The 17,607-nt window shown below is 48.2% G+C and overlaps 1 protein-coding gene and 1 pseudogene across 3 annotated transcripts; one reads left to right on the forward strand and one right to left on the reverse strand.

The window, feature by feature from the left end:
* Positions 1 to 70: 70 nt before the first annotated feature.
* On the forward strand, positions 71 to 4,702 carry LOC142899049 (actin nucleation-promoting factor WAS-like). Of its 3 annotated transcripts, none has more exons than XM_076042469.1 (11): positions 71 to 338; positions 1,156 to 1,296; positions 1,454 to 1,540; positions 1,628 to 1,724; positions 2,386 to 2,415; positions 2,515 to 2,550; positions 2,656 to 2,866; positions 2,981 to 3,159; positions 3,616 to 4,163; positions 4,274 to 4,385; positions 4,472 to 4,702. In XM_076042469.1, exons 1-11 carry the CDS (start codon positions 237 to 239, stop codon positions 4,528 to 4,530), a joined length of 1,602 nt encoding a protein of 533 aa, XP_075898584.1. In that variant the 5' UTR covers positions 71 to 236; the 3' UTR covers positions 4,531 to 4,702. The 3 variants fall into 3 exon arrangements, with proteins under 3 accessions (XP_075898584.1, XP_075898585.1, XP_075898586.1); XM_076042470.1 differs by having other exon boundaries at positions 2,713 to 2,866; XM_076042471.1 differs by having other exon boundaries at positions 71 to 331.
* Positions 4,694 to 16,995, reverse strand: LOC142899042 (semaphorin-3F-like; annotated as a pseudogene).
* Positions 16,996 to 17,607: the final 612 nt, after the last annotated feature.

The following is a 17,607-nucleotide window of genomic DNA, read 5'->3' on the forward strand; positions in this document are numbered from 1 at the left end:
CTGAGAGAGAGAGAGAGAGAGAGAGAGAGAGAGAGAGAGAGAGAGGAGAAAAGTTGGGGGTGAGAGAAGTGTGGTCGGCCATTTCCTGCTTTGCGCTGATGATGCGTGCACAGAACAGAGAAGAGAAACTTCCTTCGCTGAACAGCTCTTGCATTCCGTTGCTGTAGAAAAGGAAATTTTCTTCCAATGCTGCAACAATAATTTTTAGATAACCTTGGAGATCCTTGTGGAGGACCATGAGCCGAGGATCCAAATCGAAAGTGGATGCCACCCGCAGCTCTCTGCTGAACCAGCAGGAGAATGACAAGTTTGAGGAGCTGCTGGGCAGAAGGTGTGCTGTAAGTTTCAGGGCTGATCACGAAGGGGATGGTTGAATGTAAATGTGTCCTGCTTTACTTTTGCTTTTCTTGTGTCATATCATTTGTGATGGGCCTGTTTTCTGTCAAGGCAAAGGTTGCGCTCGAGCAGATTTTTCTAATTGCCTCATTATTAAACATAATTGCTTCAGTCGTCACATAACTCAAAGACGTCTTTGCATAGTATTAGACGGATGGATAGCAGAGTGTAGTAGTGAGTCATTTGGATTTTATAAATAACTTTAAAACGCCAACTTCCTCAAAGTCTTCTGCTCCGTCTAATATACCTTTTTGAAATGCTTTTACAGTTCTCTATTTTTTAAAGTCTTTTTTAAACTTTATTTTAAGTCCACACAAATTTTAAGGTTAAACTAAGCTTAAGATTTAAATGTACCAGTTAAGAGTCTTTTTAAAAAAGATAGTTTTGAGCCATTTCGATCCAAAAAAAGTTCCAAAATAACGTGCTGACAACAGGCTGAAATAGGGAGATAGCTATTACAGGAAGTGGTGGCTGCACAGTTTTTTTTCCCCTTGGTGTCAGAATTAGACATGATTGTTACTCCCAGTTTGACACTAGAGCGGAAGTGGGTGTCTTCTATGACACTGATGGCACTGTTGTGGCGTCAACCTCGCATTTCAACAGTGCAAAAGAGCGGCAGTAATTGTGTTTGGGTAACATTGTAAATATTTAAAGGCTCCATAATGTTGTCAAAACAAATGAGCGCAGAGAAGGAAGTTAATCCACACGTCAGATGCTGAATGTTTTTATTATTGTTGTTATTATATCTGTTGTTTCCAGTCCATGGCCACCGCAGTGGCACAGCTATTTATGGCTCTGCCTCACAGTCCAGCCACTTGGAGTCTGCAGCACACTGGAGTGGTAGCCTTTGTCAAAGACAACCTTCAACGCTCCTACTTCATCCGGATGTTTGATTTAAAGGTAACATGATTATGACATAGCACATGGGGACCTTTGAGCCTTTATGAGGATCATTATCATGCCAATACAGCAGTGGCATCACAGCTGAGCATGCAGCATGGCATGGAACAATGTAAGTCACATGTTGCTTCTTGCCTACTGGCACCTTCCACCGCAGGTAGGGAGGATGGTGTGGGAGCAGGAGCTCTACAACCAATTGGATTATTTATCAACGCGGCCGTTCTTCCACACATTTGCTTCCGATGTAAGTTTCACTTCAAATAGGTGATTGATTGAGTTGAAATTGCTGTTTGTCTGAAATGGGATTATTTTGTGTGTCCATTCCATACAGGATTGCCAAATTGGACTTAACTTTGCAGAGCAACAAGAAGCAGCTGCTTTTCAAAATGCTATCAATGAGAAAATCAGCCAACGACAAAACCGGCACGGTCAGTGAGAGCTTTATCCACATTTTGAACATCTATTTCAAGAACAGAAGAAAATTAAGCTTTAACCTGATTTGTTCTCAGGTTAACAATTATATTTCACCAGTGTTCTTGTTACAGTATAAAGTGGAAGAGTCACTACATTAAAGTCAGTAATGAGGAGAAAGTGTTTCATGAAACCTTTCCAAATAAATCATCATTGACCCAAGGTCTCATGTTAAAATTTCAATACATTTATCTATCTATTTTGTCCGCTCATAGAGATTGCTATAAATGCAAAATATGATTTGAGATTCTGTGTTTTAGAAAAATAAAGTTGAGATAGAGATTTTGGATGGGGTGGAGATGCTAATATTTAATAAGAAAGCTCCTTAACTGAACATGAAACGTTTTAACCCCCCCCCCCCCACACACACACACACACACACAAGTTTGCTACGTCTTAAAGTTAGCATTTCGTTTATATAGCTATTTAGCATTCAGCATTGCTTATGAAAGAGCAGGTAAAAATCAAATAACTCGTCCGATCAGACCTGACATTACCTTTGGGTTTAGAGTCTCGTCCCATTTGTCATGATTTATCTCGGTATCACTGCATCGCATCAGCATCATGTTCGAGTGGCGTCTCACAAAATGGTTTCTCTCGCCTCCCTTTTGTTAACAGAAAAGAAACAGCGCCCCCCGCAGCACAGAGGTGAGATATAAATTGCAACTTATGAAAGGCCACGCTTCACACTTCCAACGCATTCAAGAGGCGATATTCATTCTTTAAAACATATTTCTTTTCTTGTAGATAGAGGTACACTTCCTCCCGTCCCATCAGAAAAAGGTGTCTCTTTTCACAAATTTCCCAATAATATTTACCATAATCAAGAGCGCTTGAAATCAACAGTTTAAGTCAACACTGGCCTGCGCTCTGTATCTCCAATAATAGTGTCTTCTGGGGGCCCGGGTTCATTCCACATGGCCACGGTGGACATCCAAAACCCAGACATCCAGGCTTCGCGCTATCGCTCAGTCCCTTCACCTGCCACCGCACCAGTTGTGAGCAACAAGGGAAAGAAAGACAAGAAGGACAAGGACAAGAACAAGAAAAAGAACTCCAAGCTCTCCAAAGCGGACATCGGCGCGCCCTGTGGATTCAAGTGAGGGTTGGAGGCCAAACGTCTCGCTCCATCTCGCCACATTGTTGTTGTCGTTGTTGTTGTTGTCATTGTCGTTGTTTTGTCTTTTTAACTCTGCCACCACATTCCAACCAGGCATGTCACTCACGTCGGCTGGGATCCCAACAACCTGGACCCCGACCTGTCGAAGCTGCTGTCTCAGGCCGGCATCACCGAAGATGAGATGAGGGACGAGAAGACCTCGCAGCTCATCTATGACGTCATCGAGCAGTCCGGGGGCATGGAGGCGGTCAAGAGGGAGGTGAACAGGGGAGGTCAGCCTGCATGCTTTTCATTCCTCTCTACTGGTTCCCAGCAGTGGTGTAGTCTAGTTTATTCTAGTGGGTATACTCTGATCACCCCTGACCCCAGTCGTACACATCTGTCCAGCCGTGGCTACTTCAAACCAACAACAGCAAATAAAGCTTCAGCAATCAAGTGCAAAAAGTGGTGTAAACCCAAGTAAAATCTCTAAAGCAACGGCTAAAACTTTCCAACAGATCAGAACATTAAACATTTTAAAATGATGTTTTAAAAATGTCTGAACATTTTTTGTTTACATACTGATGTGTATCTTTGTGCATTTTCTAGTGGTTGTACGGTAATTTAGAACCTTTTCTAGTGTTTATATGGTGTATACCTGCATATCACATAGACTACGCTACTGGTTCCCAGTTGTGCACAGCCAGGTCCGGATGATTTCTGATGCTGATGTCTTTTTTTCATGACAGCTGGGCCCCCCCCGCCTCCTCCCCACAGCAGGCAGGGGCCGCTGCCTCCGGTACCTGGTCCGGGCCACTCCCAGGCCCACCCCACACCTCCCCGCGCCCGCTCCGGCCCCCTGCCCCCCCTCCCGGGCCAGCCGCAGCGAGGCAGCCCGTTCCCTCAGTCCCGCGGCGGCGTTCCTCCTGTGCCTCCCCCGTCGAGCAGAGGGGGTCTGCCGCCGCCCCCGCCGCCCTCGCACTTCTCCCTGCCGCCGCCGGCATCCGTGAAGCCAGCGGCCTCCGCCAACATCGCTCGGCCTCCGCCACCGCCGTCCAGCCAGCAGCGCCCCATGGGCGTCCGGCCTCCTCCTGTGCCCTCTGCGCTGGTTAGAGGCGGTGGAGGGCCCCCACCTCCGCCTCCACCTCCTCCGGCGCCTCCTCCGCCACCTCTTGCCGATTTCCCGCCGCCTCCTCCTCCTGTCACCGCCGGCCCACCCCCGCCACCTGTGGCCCCATCTGGAGATGGCAGAGGAGCGCTGCTGGACCAGATTCGAATCGGGAAGAAGCTCCGGAATGTAAAAACATCTTACTTTTTTCCTTAAAAATCCCATTGCACATAATGAGAAATGACTGAGATTGTTTCTCACGCCCTCAAATGCTCCTCATACATTCTGGTGTGTTACAGGTTCCAGATAGCACCGACGCAGCTCCACCGACACCCCCCGAGTCAGGTGAAGGCATAGTCGGCGCTCTCATGTCGGTCATGCAGAAGAGGAGTAAAGTCATTCATTCCTCAGGTGAATGTTGAGAAATTGAATCTAAATTGTGCACAAGAGGAAAGAATGGGGAAGTCTAATGCCTGTTTACTTGTTGTCTTTTTCAGAGGAGAGTGAAGATGAGGGTGGAGACGAGGACGACGATGACGACGAATGGGACGACTGAAGCAGGATTTAAAGTTTAACTGTGACTTCTTGCTTACAGGCCTCCTGTGCTGCAATACTTTTTGCATGTATGGACATCAAGGTCTGTGACGCTGTGACTGAAACTGTGCTAATGTTTGATAGAAAAATGAACACAACGCAAAAATAATAAAACAAGTCTGAGAGAATTCTGAGATCTTTATATATTTGTTCCAACATTCCCAGTGTAGGTTTTTGCTCGGCACGAGAGCACTGTGTTTCTCACAATGAAGGTGAAGAGTAGCTCTGCCAGGAAAACAGCTTGTCGGTTGTGCCTCCACAAAAAGAGCCATTTTGAAATCCTGTAAATACAGCGTAAGACAAAACACCAACAATCAATACTAAATCAGGGTCAGTTTCATTCCCAAAATGTTTTTTAGAACACACTGTACAATACAAAAAGAAAAAAAACATTATTGTTCCTGTATCATTTCCTTATACAGCTGTGCAAAAGAATCCCCGAAATCCCTCAAATGCCACCACCGACAAAGTGCATAACTGAACACTGTACGTCACTAATATCGTCAACACTCACATACTGTAAGTCACAAAAGCACAGGACAGCAAGGGAGCTATATTACCACCATATCTAATAGAAGGAGCTTAATACATTACACCTTAGAGACATCTGAACGCACATTACGCAAGGTTGGAAACAGAACAACAGTAAAATGTACAACAGTTACGCATGCAGCATACGCATCCATCATATAATCTTCATACATACAAGAGAAATCCATGACTGAATCATGACCATATATATTATATTCACAATCAATATATTACACTTTAGTCTTGAGATACTTGAAAGTACCATATGTGTGGTGTTGCGTGCGTGAGCAAGTCATTTTGCATGGTGACCTCGGTGGGTTGACTTGGCGCATCAGAGGGCAGTTGAAGAATAAGTGCCAATCTATTCTTTATAAATGTTTAAAACAGGTTATTTTAGTGAAAAAAATATTTCCCATCCTTTAAAAAATAAAATAGAAAATTGCTTATCAATTTATTAATACGGTTTAGTGACTGCCAAGTCACATTCACTTTTCCAAAAGTCCTTTTTTTTCCAAGGTGACACCAAGAATCTGACAATTAACTTGTAAGCAGCCAAAAGTGAGATGTGCGTGTCCACACTTTGTGTGTGTTGTCCTTGCCGGCATCAGCAAAACCACATATACGGCACTTTAACGACAGTATGAACGCATCACCTGGACAATGAATGAAGGTGACACACATACATGCATGTCAAACGTAAAAGTCCACATAAAGTCCAGACAAATAAGAGCCTGGACTGGGTCGGCGGCGCCCTCTAGCCGAGGCCTTGGTCCTGGCTCTCTGTGTGTCTGCGGCTGGTTCGCTTGCGTTGCTGCTGCTGCGGTTGGGAGCTGAGTTGCTCCCGGTAGGATTGGCAGTACTGGTTGATCAGTCTGATCTCCGGCGGGAAGGGCGTCGAGCTGGTGGACGTCTGTGTGTAAGGTCCCGCCTGGCGTGTTTTGGGCTCCTCGTCCTCGTCCTGAGCGGTCAGAGCCAGAACTATGTCTCGGTCCAGGATGCGCAGTGACACGCGGGCCATCGTGTGTTTGAAGTTGTTCTCTGTGGCAAGGCATTGGTAGAGGCCGGCATCTGATTGGTTGAGAGACTTCAGGAGTATGCCGTGGTTGGTTTTAAGGACACCACCCACACGATTGAGCTGCGAAAAAGCACAGTTGGAAATGTTTACGAGAAGAAACACTGTGGACGTGGTGGAATCAGGGAGACATATGTAAGGAATGAGAATCATTTGTCTAAAATAGGGACAATTCTTAGTTTATTGTGAGATTCTGAATCCTGAAATGTAATTTTTGCTTTGTCCATCCACCCTCAATACCCGCAGCTTCCAGAACAAGGGGCTGCTGGAGTCTACAGTCATATGGGGAGAGTTCCCAATTCACCTCACATGCATATTTTTGGATTGTGGGTAGGAACCCAGACACAGGGAGAACATGCAAACTCCACACAGAAAAGTCCCAGACCTGGAATCGAACCCACAACCTTGTTAAGTTTGTAGGGAACTAAATCAAAATGTTAAGGTCAGACAATTACTAAACATGTTCCACATGTGGCCCCTATCTTCTGCTGCTGTTCCCATCCATCCACCTTCAACCCACTTCCTCCTGCACTCAGGGTTGTGGGGGTCTGCTGGACGTGCCCCAGGTGTTTTGGGTCAAAGGCAGTCAAGGACAGATTAGCAATTTATTGCAGGGGCACACTAACGCAGGCACATGCAAACTCCGCACAGAAGGCGCCTGGGCCAGGTTTCGAACCCACAACCTTCTTGCTGTGAGGCAGCAGCAACGACCACTGCGCCACCGTGTGTTGCCATTATTAGATGATCTGAGGTAAAACTATTTCCTTTTTGTCCAACTCGAAAAATCTCACTCACTCACCTGGCCAACCTCCTGGAGAGATTTTTCTGTTTTGGCGTAACCACTGTAGATGCGTTATTTCATTGCATCAGCTTCCATCTAGTTGTGACAAAACCAGGAAATGTAGCTGCACAAGAAGAAAGAGGAAGTGGCTGCAAGCCCAGCTGCTGCGAAAGAGATTTCCTTATGTTGCCTCAACAGCTGTTTTACAACTAGACAACTTTTTTTTAAAACTTAAATAAAGACCAGAGTTTCCGCTTTACTCCTGACTGGCTGCACCAGCAGTAAGCTTAGAAAGCGGTTGCTTTCTAAGCTTTGCCACCTCTTTAGATGTTTTCTGTGGGGTTTTTACCAGATAGATAAGTGAGACAAATCCAGAGATCTGCTTTACCAGGCATGAAGTTACACTAAAACTAAATACTGCTAATATTGCTAACTGGATTGTACTGCACACAGTAATATTTTTTTTTATAGTGGACAAAATGGTTGAGGGTTTACACCACATGTACCATAAGTTCCCATGTTTCCAACTGCTAGGGATGAGACTGATAATCTCAGATTGCTTTTACAGAAAGATCCTCCCATTCCTTGTAAAACTTTCTAATCCCACCAAAGTCTTCTTTCTCACCAGTTTCCTCTTTCCCTCCCGCTGGAAGAGCCACTTGACGGTTGCCTGAGGCGTGCGCGGCTGACACTCCAGGAAGGTGCTGCTGCCTTCCACCCCGAACTGCACCGTTTCCCTCAGACGCCTTTCCACTGCACAGACACCGAAGCAACGACCGCTCAGAAACAAAGAACTGCATTCACTCTGCACAGGGTTGTGAAAAAATAAATCAATGAAAAACAAAAAATATATTGCCTTACCTTTGGCATTGAAGCCTCTGCACTGCCTCAGTGGGTCGCCGTGTTTGACATCCTGCCTTCTGCTCCTCCTGCTGCCAGAAAGGGATTAAAGTTAACCGCACGTAACCTTTTAGCGCTGGCCTACAAGCATCACGTTGTGAGGGTATTCTATGTCCCTGACCTCTTGGTGGATGGGGTGAAGGCAGAGCAGCTCTCCCCATCCCAGGCACAGTAGGGGTCCCGGGCCAGACAGCAGTCGGAGCAGGCCCGGCCATACACCCCACAGCGGTGCAGGGACACCTGTGTCAGCCCAGCATCGGATGACACGTACAGCTGTTGCTGCAGGGACACAGAAGAGTAAACATGTGGATGTGAAGGAGTGTCTGCGGCAGAGGCGCCGGTCCGTGTGGAATCAGAAGAGGGATTGGAATGGTCCCTACTCTTTTAGAGGATATCTTCATTGTCTTGACTGGAGCTCTGGACTGTGAAAAGCAAAAAAAAAGATCAACTATGACACTTCACCTTTCAAACCTTTCAAACCTTTTGCATTTTTAGCGCTACTGGCTTTGTAGGACCACATACCCGGAAAACCTCCACCTCCTCCAGCGTCAGCTCCTCCATGCTAGTTGGGTCCTTGGGCAAAACAATGACTTTCTGAACGGTGCCTTGATCTGGATGAAGACATGTTCAGTTGAAATCAGCAATGCAAATGTGGTTAGTAGTTACAGCAGATCGTTAAAGTGTTACAGCAGTGCAAATGTATTGACAGGCAAACCTGGCTTACAGGAAAATTAAAAACATAAAAGGCATATACTGTGTGTATATAAACTGCACAGACTACAAGTGGTCACGTGCACATTAGACCAAGAGCCACTTGTCTTGTCTGCCAGCCCTGCAGCGGCCTCACCTGTGCCCAGGAAGAGCACCTCGTAGCGCCCATCCACGGCATCCACCTGATCCACCACCAGCGCAGTGAAGCGGTAGTCCACGCCGGTCCTCACCACAAGGGGGCGACGATGGATAGGATAAACGGAGCGGTACATGAGGGGGTGGGCTCTGATGAAATTTACAGCCTCATCCGAGAAGTTCTTGGAGGACCGGATGCCTGGAGTGAAGGTTCCTCCTGGGCACTGACAGCCAGGAGAGAGTGTTTATCTCTGAATTATTAAGCCAGAGCTCTGCGTGATTGCAATTTTTCTTTTTCCCGGGGAAGCCGGAGGTGAAAACGTACTGTTCCAGGCCGCGGGTAGGGAATCTTGCCAGTGTACTCGGTCCACTGGTAGTTGTGGCCGTGTTTGTGGGCAAAAGGTCCGTTGAAGACGTTGCGGATGTCGGCCATGGAGTACACGCACACCGCAGAGCCCTTGAAGACGGAGCTTTGGGAAGGAGGACGATTAAGGTGAGAGGTCCGGACATGAGAGAGCACACACCCTGTCTCTGAAATTAAAGTGTGACTCATCTCCAAGACATGTGAGATGGGCTGTCAGGTGTGAAGGCATCAGTGGGAAGCATCTCACCCCGCCGTGGTGAAGACGGCGTACACCATGGGGTTCCTCTCATCCTGCGTGGGCTGGATGAACACGTCCCCTGGGAAGACGAGTGACACCAAATCAATCAGTCGGCGGTGAAAGTGGCTCAAATTGAAATGCAGTCTGAGCTCGTCGTCGCGCCGCCTCACTCAGTTCGTCAAATCGCGTCTCCACTCCGTCTTCCCCGATCACGGAGCAGATAAGACGAGCCTTGAGGAACGTCGTCCAGCGGTTCACCAGGGACTTCTGGCCGCCCTCGTCGTTCTAGACAGAGAGGGGAGGTGGTCACGGCTCGGTACAGGCGGAGCGCTTCCTGTTACAAGCTGAGCCGCGTGCACTCTCGCACTCACCAGACAGACTCGGCCCACCCTGGCCAGGACGGTGGGACTCGCCCCGCCGCTCGAGTCCAAACTCTTCTCACGGAAGAAGAAGTAAAGCTTGGCGTCGTTCTTTTCCGCACTGTCAGGGATCTGCTGGATCTGCACAAACACCGGCTCTGGAGGGCCAAAAAAAAAAACCAAACCAAAACAAAAAAACAGATAAGCAGAGACAGAGTTGGGGCAAGTGGTTGTCAAATAAAAACGGAGGCTGTGGAACCTGTAATCAGTCCTATTTACCTCCTCACACCCACATTCACTTACCGTTGAGCCACCTGGAGTCGTACTGCTCCGTTCTGATGGCTGTTCTCCCCCCCATGGTCCTAAACAGAGCGGCGTCTGTGCTCATGAAGTCGATATGGACCCCTGCGTAAAGGTTTCCATCTGCGGAGGCGGGTCAGCACGCGGATATGGGGGTTAAGGGTGAGGCTTTTAAAATTTTGAAAATTGATTTTACGATATTTTGCAAAAGTAAGCGAGACATCTCACTGATCAAAACTGCAACATTTTCCTGCTTGGGATCGTAGGAACATTTTCCTTTCCCAGAATCCATAAAACCAGGGACCAGCCTGAACAGGTAATCCTGCAGAGGGCGAGTTCGCGTAAAAATAGATTGGTAACAACGTCACTGGGGACCGAGGGGAAATCATAAACAAACCAGTGTCCCAGTTTGTCGGCTTGAAATATTTAGCAGGACAACACTTTCCAGGCCTGCTGCGGAGGGATCCTGGCTGCAAATCCCTCTCTGAGGCAAGTGTCTGTGCCTGGGCTGCACTCACCTCTGCCCTCCAGCCTCTGTTGATGAAGGTGCAGATGGGCTGGTACGCCCCGGTTCCACAGGTGTACAGGTGGGTGCGGTTCCACGGCTCGATTAGCCGCACAAAGTTGGCACACTCGCCCTGCACGAGAGCGGCGTCAGACACATGGAATTCAAACAGCGTCGTTCAAACATTGTCCAGCGGGATCCCACCTGCCGTCCCTTCCCCGTCATCTGGCATTCTCCTTTCCTCTTGGCCGACGCCGGCCAGTGGATCTGTGTCGTGGACACGGAAATTAGAGTCGCTGCACGTTCTTGAAAGAGAACAGCAGAGCTGCAAGAGCTTCGACTCACTATGAGAGGCTCTTTGTTGACGTTGTGCATGTCCAGCGCCACCAGGTACTCCCTGCTGCCCAGGTACAGGCGGCCCTGGTCCTGGTCCATCAGGAGGATGCGGTAGTCGCTGGTGTTGAAGGAGAAGCTGAAGGGCCGCGCTGCCCTCGTGTCCATCAGTTCTTTGTTATAAAGAGTACAAGGTTTTGTTAGGAGAAAAGAAAAATACTCAGAGGACTTCCACAGTCTTTAAAAGCAGATAACATCAAAAAATAAAATAAAAACTCTTGCGCTCCTATTCCCTCCGTGCCTTCAGCATGTTTCATTAGGAACTTGACTGAACTTCTGCTCTCTTGAACAACACCCTTCTCACTTCTCCGCTGGAAAATGTGTGTCACCGATTAAATATAACTCGTCTTGGTGCATTTTAAGAAACATATTTGCTTTTAAGATGTTAATATTTCATGCGCCCTGGACCGTCTGATTGAGTCCAAGGCGCCTCGCGGTGTGGAGTTAAACGAAAGAAAAAAAAAAAAAAGCGAGTCCCTCAGGAAACACGGTCAGTGGAACTCGAAGCTAATTCCTCAGTTCGGGATTGTGTTCAGCAGAGCGTAGCCTGTTAAGACACGCGGCACTGGAAAATGTGTCTCCGCTCTTTTCTTTTTTTTGTTCTCCTGAAAGCTTTGATTAAACAATTTTCATCTGCTGCACTCGGCCTGCGACTTTTTTTTTTCCAGGCTTCCAATCCAATAATGCATTGCCACACTCACTTTTAGAAACGCACATTTAAAGTAGTCCATGCATGCATGCATGCACGCATGCCACCCCTATACACACACACATACACACACACACACACACACAGACGCACACACACACATCTGAGGCATGTGCAAGACATTGACCGCCATATGTCCAGGCTGGAGCTCAGGCACCTTAGTTAAAGACAGCAGGCTTAAACACTGGCAAATGTTCGCCGAGGGCCTCGCCAGCAGGCTTACTGGGATCCAAGAGGAAGCGCAATCTTTATTTACATCAAAGAGGCCGCCATCTTCCTCCCGGAGGTCAAAGTTGACAGGATGCAGCCGAGGTGTTACTTAAATAAGCTGTGCAATCGGATCTCCGGACGACACGGGATGGAGACAGCGAGGTGGGGACGTGGTCCCGGGGTTCTGTTCCTGAGAGGTAAACAAAGGATAACAAGCCTCTGGCCCATTTCCACTGGGCAATAGTGGATTCAGCGAAGAGGCTAAATGTGGACGCCACGCCCCTATTCATGTCTCCGCTCGCCAAATATAGCAAAACAATGTTCTGCCATCATCTGATAAACATGCAGCTAACGCTGATCCCCTGACAACATTCTCGCGCTAATAGGGAAACACTGGGAAGGACGAGCACAATTATAGTATGGAGCTACTACAGGGCTCTCGCGTTACAACTTGACAACACACTGCCAGTGGGATGCACCATTACTAATGCAGTGCTTTTCAGGCTTGTTTGAGCCATGGCACATTTTTTACATTGAAAGAATCCCATGGCACAGCACCAAACAATAGTACTAGAAAATGATACTTAATAACAGCTTAATAATGACAATACAGTCTCTTAATGTATTTAGACTGACTCAGTGTGAAACCTGGGCCTGTTTAGATGCACACAAAGCTGATATCCTGGGAGGAAAACAGACTCACATTCCTTTCAAAGCACAGTCGCACCACAATGGAATGTTATTATCATTATTATTATTATTATTATTATTTTTTAGAGCAATTAAATGAAACTTGATACTTTTCCACTGCACACCTGACATTATCTGAAGGTACACTCGTGTGCCGCAGCACAGCGGTTGAAAAACCCTGCGCTAATGACTGCTCCTGGTCAGCCCCGAAACTGGCGCCAGGACCGGAGGACTGGCTGGGTGACGGCGCACATGTTGCTCTCCAGCACTGCTGACTAACTGGCGGAGGAGCGACACTCTGCCTGTCCCTTTGAACTGACAGCACTGCTCCGGCAGTGACAGCGGAAACAATGCGAGAGCTCTATCCTCTCCAGCGTCCCTCAGGCCGGCTCATTGGCTCAGGAGGGAGAGTCACATGCCCCCCCTCACCCCCACCCAGCCCACCCCTCCACCAAACTCCACTTCCCCACCCCCCTGTTAAACCTCCTCCACAGGCGCCTCACAGAACAAAGAGACTCGGTGTCACAAACAATGAACAATAAATCCATGGAGTGGCAGCAAACACTTGGGGGAGTAAATCCAACTTTTTTTTTTTTTTCCACTTCTCGTCAGGAGTTTAGGAGAGGAAGGGCCAGAGTCGTTTCTGTGAGTTTTGGCAGCTTTATCGACAAAAAACGTATCCTGAAAGTCACGCGAGCCGACAGCAGTGAGGTCTTGAACACATGAATTGTGGTGTAGGACACAAATGAAACGAGGGAATCGAGAGCAAACCTTGTGTGATTGGTCAGACCACAAGTTGGTGCACTTAGTCCTGCAGGAAAAACACAGCCTCATGTGAATAAGCTGTTTACAGAGGGGATTTAGAGTTCGGAGTCGTATAAAAAGTGCTGTGCAATCACTCTCACGGGCCTCCACTCAACTTTTCTTTCTCTGATACAACAGCTGTTTTGAGTCTCGCAAAATCTGAATTCAAAACAGCAGTGCGTGACGGCCATGACTCACGCAGCTTGCGATAAGCCCGCCTCAAACGTTCCTCACAAGTCCTTCCCATCAAATCGAGCAGAAGATGACACCGACGACAACAAAAGAGGAAAACTGTTCCCACTGTCTGGACCTGACCGAGAGTGGATTATTTTGACTCAGCGCCGCTTAAAAGTGTATCGTAAACCCGATTCACGCCCTCAAATAACAACCTACAGCCACTGTAGCTGTGATGTGTGTTGGTGAGCATGTCCGCCGCAACATGTTCAAGGACAACCTGATGTGAATACCAGATAGGGACGTGGGACGGGGGAATGACTGTAATCATCCTGGCATTGTTGCCATCAAAGGTGTGAATCCGCATGTTTGTGGTTCGAAGCTGTGCAACAGGAGCAGACAGCTCGGGGAAAATCCCAAAGAGCTTCAAAAGACTTTTCAAAAACCACCATCCAGCCAGCCGACCCACCATCCCTCTTCAGCACTGTGGCTGGCGGCTAAAGTGTCAGGGGCTGAAAGAGAATCAAATTTCAGGTGTTTCCTTCCTGTGTCATCATGTTTGACAGAAAAAACAAAACAAAACAAAGGCAGGTCAGACTGTTTGACTGCGTGCTGTTTGTAGGGCGTGGGCAGAGGAACTTGGTCGCAGGGCACAAGCGGTACCCCAACCACACGTAACATCCACCTTTTGTTTCCAGCGTCGCCCAGTTTGACATGCGGCAGGAAGCTCCTTCTCCACATACGTGCGAAAGAGGAAACGCGAGAGGCCGGCGTTGACGTGCGGATCTGTGCGTGACACAGCCGCGCCGCTTCAGACGGGACGGATAAAATAGAACCCGAAACTCCGACGGCGATCCCTGTTCAGAGGAAGTCCCCGGGTTGAACGTGCGCGAGCTCACCTTTGAAGGAGAGGCGAACCCGCGGGGCAGACTGCTGCAGGCCGGAGCCTCGGCAAACACACAGGGCCAACAGGAGGAGTCGGGCTCCGGATGCTGTCATGGTAACAGTCATGCAGGTAGCCCACAGAGATCTAAATCTGGACAAAAAAAAAAAAGAATAAGAAAGAGAGAGAGAGAGAGGAAGAAAAAGAGAGAAATAAGAAGAGGAATGAACTATTATTATAGAGCGCCCCATGAGAAATGGGAGACATAAAAAGCGAAGGAAGACAGGCGAGAGACTCTCTCGGCGTCTCTGATCTCTCTGATCAGAAGTTTGGCCCGCAGCCTTCCAAGGAGAGACGTATGGTTTTGGCAGCAGAGAACAACATCCAAATCTTTCGCACCTGCTCTGGAAACTATGACAGGCCCTATTATTTATTTAAAGTGTAAATGTAGCGGAGGTATGTGTTAGGACTGTATAATGCTATTTGCAGGCACTGTTGTGTGTGTGGAAAAGAAAAAGAAAAAAAAAGAAAAGAAAGAAAAGTCTGGAAAAAGCCGGAGCCGCCTCCTCGTCCTCGGCCGTGCTCCTTCCCATTAACGCCCGGCAACTTTCTCCAGCAGGTTTAATCCCCCGTCGTCCTCTAAAAAGGGAATAAAACAAGACCCGAGTGCCCACCCCCCCCACCCACCCCCGTCAGCGATTCCCTTGGCCTCTCGCTCTCTCTCTTTCAGCCTCTCAAACAAAGCACGTCTACGCACTTTGAGAAGGCCTGACGAGAGAAACGCATGACAGTTCAAAGGAACAGGTAGCCCTCGTCCAAACAATTTCTGACAGTTTCAGGTGGTGTTGAAACGGCAGCCGAACTGTTAAGACCTTAACTCAGGCATTCATTATGCATCTGCACTTTGCCGGAGAGGATCCCCCCCCCCATTATAAATTATGAATACTAAAAGCTGAGTCCACAACATCCATTAAATTGTCTCCCAGAAGGTGTGCTGTGGTCAGGCTATCAGCCACCCCCAGGGGCTTCTCCCTTCTCGCTCAGGGGCCCTCGGCTCACACACGCCACGGGACCCAGAAATGGCTCTTTTTAAAGGAGACAAAACCAAAGCATTCAGTCGAGGCATCCGCTTTATGAGTTGACGTGCGATTTGGAAATGTGTTAACACTGAAGAGAAACAATGAGAAATGCCTCTGAGGCTCGTGCCGGCGCAGACACGTCGCCGGGGAGCCGCTCACGGGAAACGAGGTCTGATCAAACACAGTTTATTCACTGTTAATAATATATACGCTCTAAGATGTGGACACGTGTTTCTTCTCGGGTTGTCATCTGGAAATGAGTGATCTTCCGTGAAAGCGGCACACTAGGCCTTCTCGCGAAAAATCCTGGCGAGCGTTGTCACTGGAACAGTATTAATGCCTTCCAACATCACACAGATCGCAGTTTCTATAGCAAGATTAATATTATTATTGTTATCATTTCAGTAAACGTGTGAGAAATCTCGTCCCCATGGTTACATTTAAATGCAATACATTAAACACTCTTCTGTTTCAGAGCATTAAAATACCAGGTTAAAGTCCACACAGGAACAGAGTTTAAATATTTAGAAAAAAAAAGAAAAAAAGGCAGGACTAAAATAGGATTGTGTAATGCACAGTCAGCTCCACGTAAGATGGCCTGGTTAGTGTATGAATGACGGCTCTTCCATTGCGTTCCTTTGCTTGGGTGGTACTTGCGGGGCAGGTTGGACTCCGGGTGTAATAACATACATATGGTTTCCCTTATATATAGAAATAATCACAGGATTTCAATGAGCTATTTCTTTCTTTCTCCTGCGCCGAGGAGTGCGCACTTACCTGTGAACTCAACATCCAGAAATAGGAACCGAACAGACGCGTGCACTTCAGTCATCCGCCGCCGCTACAGAGTAACCAGGCGCGAGTTAAAAGTTAAACCGAGGACAGGTCACAAATCCTACCTTTGAATAGTGACTTTCTCGGCGCCCATTCCGCCTTCGGAGATCCAAGGGGGAAACTTGCGGGATGTCAGTGCAGCATTCCCCGCGTTAGTGCACCTCGGAGCCGGGTAGGATTGGAGGAGGAGGAGGAGGAGGAGGAGGAGAAAAAGAAAGAAAATCTCCCTCGGCGGAGCTGCGCACGAATAAAAACAATCCGATTGGTTTGGGGGGGGAAAAAAGAAAAGAAAAGGGGGGGAAAAAATCCAATTGGAAGGTTGAAAAAAAGAGATCAGTCGGCAACAGCGGCGTTTGTCCTCTGAGAATTTTTCTTTTTGCATAAAAGGAAACAACAAAAAAAAAAACCCACAAAACGCGCTTCCCAGTCCTGCCGTTGAAAAAAAAAAAAAAGAAAGAAAAAGTTTACCGTGACGTGATCGGGATGTTTCTCCTTCACGCGGATCCTTGTGCGGGACTTTGCGAGTGTTGCTAGTGAGTCAAGAGACCAGGTGCAGGTGTTGGGAGTGAGTGAGGCAGTGAGGGAGTGAGACTGTCTGCCCTGCTGTCCTCTCCCTTCTGCTCTGCTCCCACCCAGCCTTCCTCTCCTGTTGGCCCACAGCAGCAGCATTGGACCAAACCTCTTGCTACACCATATGGGTATGATTAACCCCGTCGCTGCCGGGCGACTGGAGCCCACTCCCCTGTCATCTGCCACCAATACGAGTCAACTCAAAACACTCCACTGCCTTGGCAAAGTTGATTAAAGCTGAATAATTCAGGGAGAGCCACCGCCACTGCTTTATAGAAATGTCTTTTTTCCCCTCTCTCGTGCACCAGGAGGGCCACACACACACACACACACACACACACACACACACACACATGACGCAAGGCCTGAAATGCAGCCATTTAAGAGGGGCTCGGGGACTCACAATGACGGCGTCACCCCTCGCATGGGAGTCAGGTCAAGCGAGGAAGAAGAAAATAAAGATTCTTTGGATTCCTCTCCGGCTGGTACGGGCGCTCATGACGACGGCGACAAAGCAAAGGGGGGAGGGATGGGTGGATGGAGGGAGGGAGGGAGGGAGGGAGGGAACGTGGACGTAAAGGACGTCCATCCTGCTCACAGAGCCTCCAGTTTCAAATTAAAACAGCGTCCAGAGCGCCGCTCATCACCGCCGGCTTTGTGCCGGGAGTCTGACGCAGTGTGGGGCACCCAACAAAAGGCGCAGGGTGAAGAGGCTGCCAGACTGTAAATAAATGAATAGACACAGCAGGCGTGTGTGTGGTGCGTGGTGTGTGGTGCGTGGTGTGTGTTTGGTGGTG

This window comes from Nelusetta ayraudi, unplaced genomic scaffold (genome assembly GCF_046127955.1).
Source record: "Nelusetta ayraudi isolate G7.1 ecotype Tasmania unplaced genomic scaffold, CSIRO-AGI_Nayr_v1 ptg000070l, whole genome shotgun sequence".
Lineage (NCBI taxonomy): Eukaryota > Metazoa > Chordata > Actinopteri > Tetraodontiformes > Monacanthidae > Nelusetta > Nelusetta ayraudi.

Bases quoted from the DNA above. Each gene is read 5' to 3' on its own strand.
- LOC142899049 (XM_076042469.1), top strand. From the start codon at position 237: ATGAGCCGAGGATCCAAATCGAAAGTGGATGCCACCCGCAGCTCTCTG. The intron at 339-1,155 runs GTAAGTTTCAGG...TGTTGTTTCCAG, and splicing joins TGCTGGGCAGAAGGTGTGCT to TCCATGGCCACCGCAGTGGC. The intron at 1,725-2,385 runs GTCAGTGAGAGC...TTTTGTTAACAG, and splicing joins CCAACGACAAAACCGGCACG to AAAAGAAACAGCGCCCCCCG.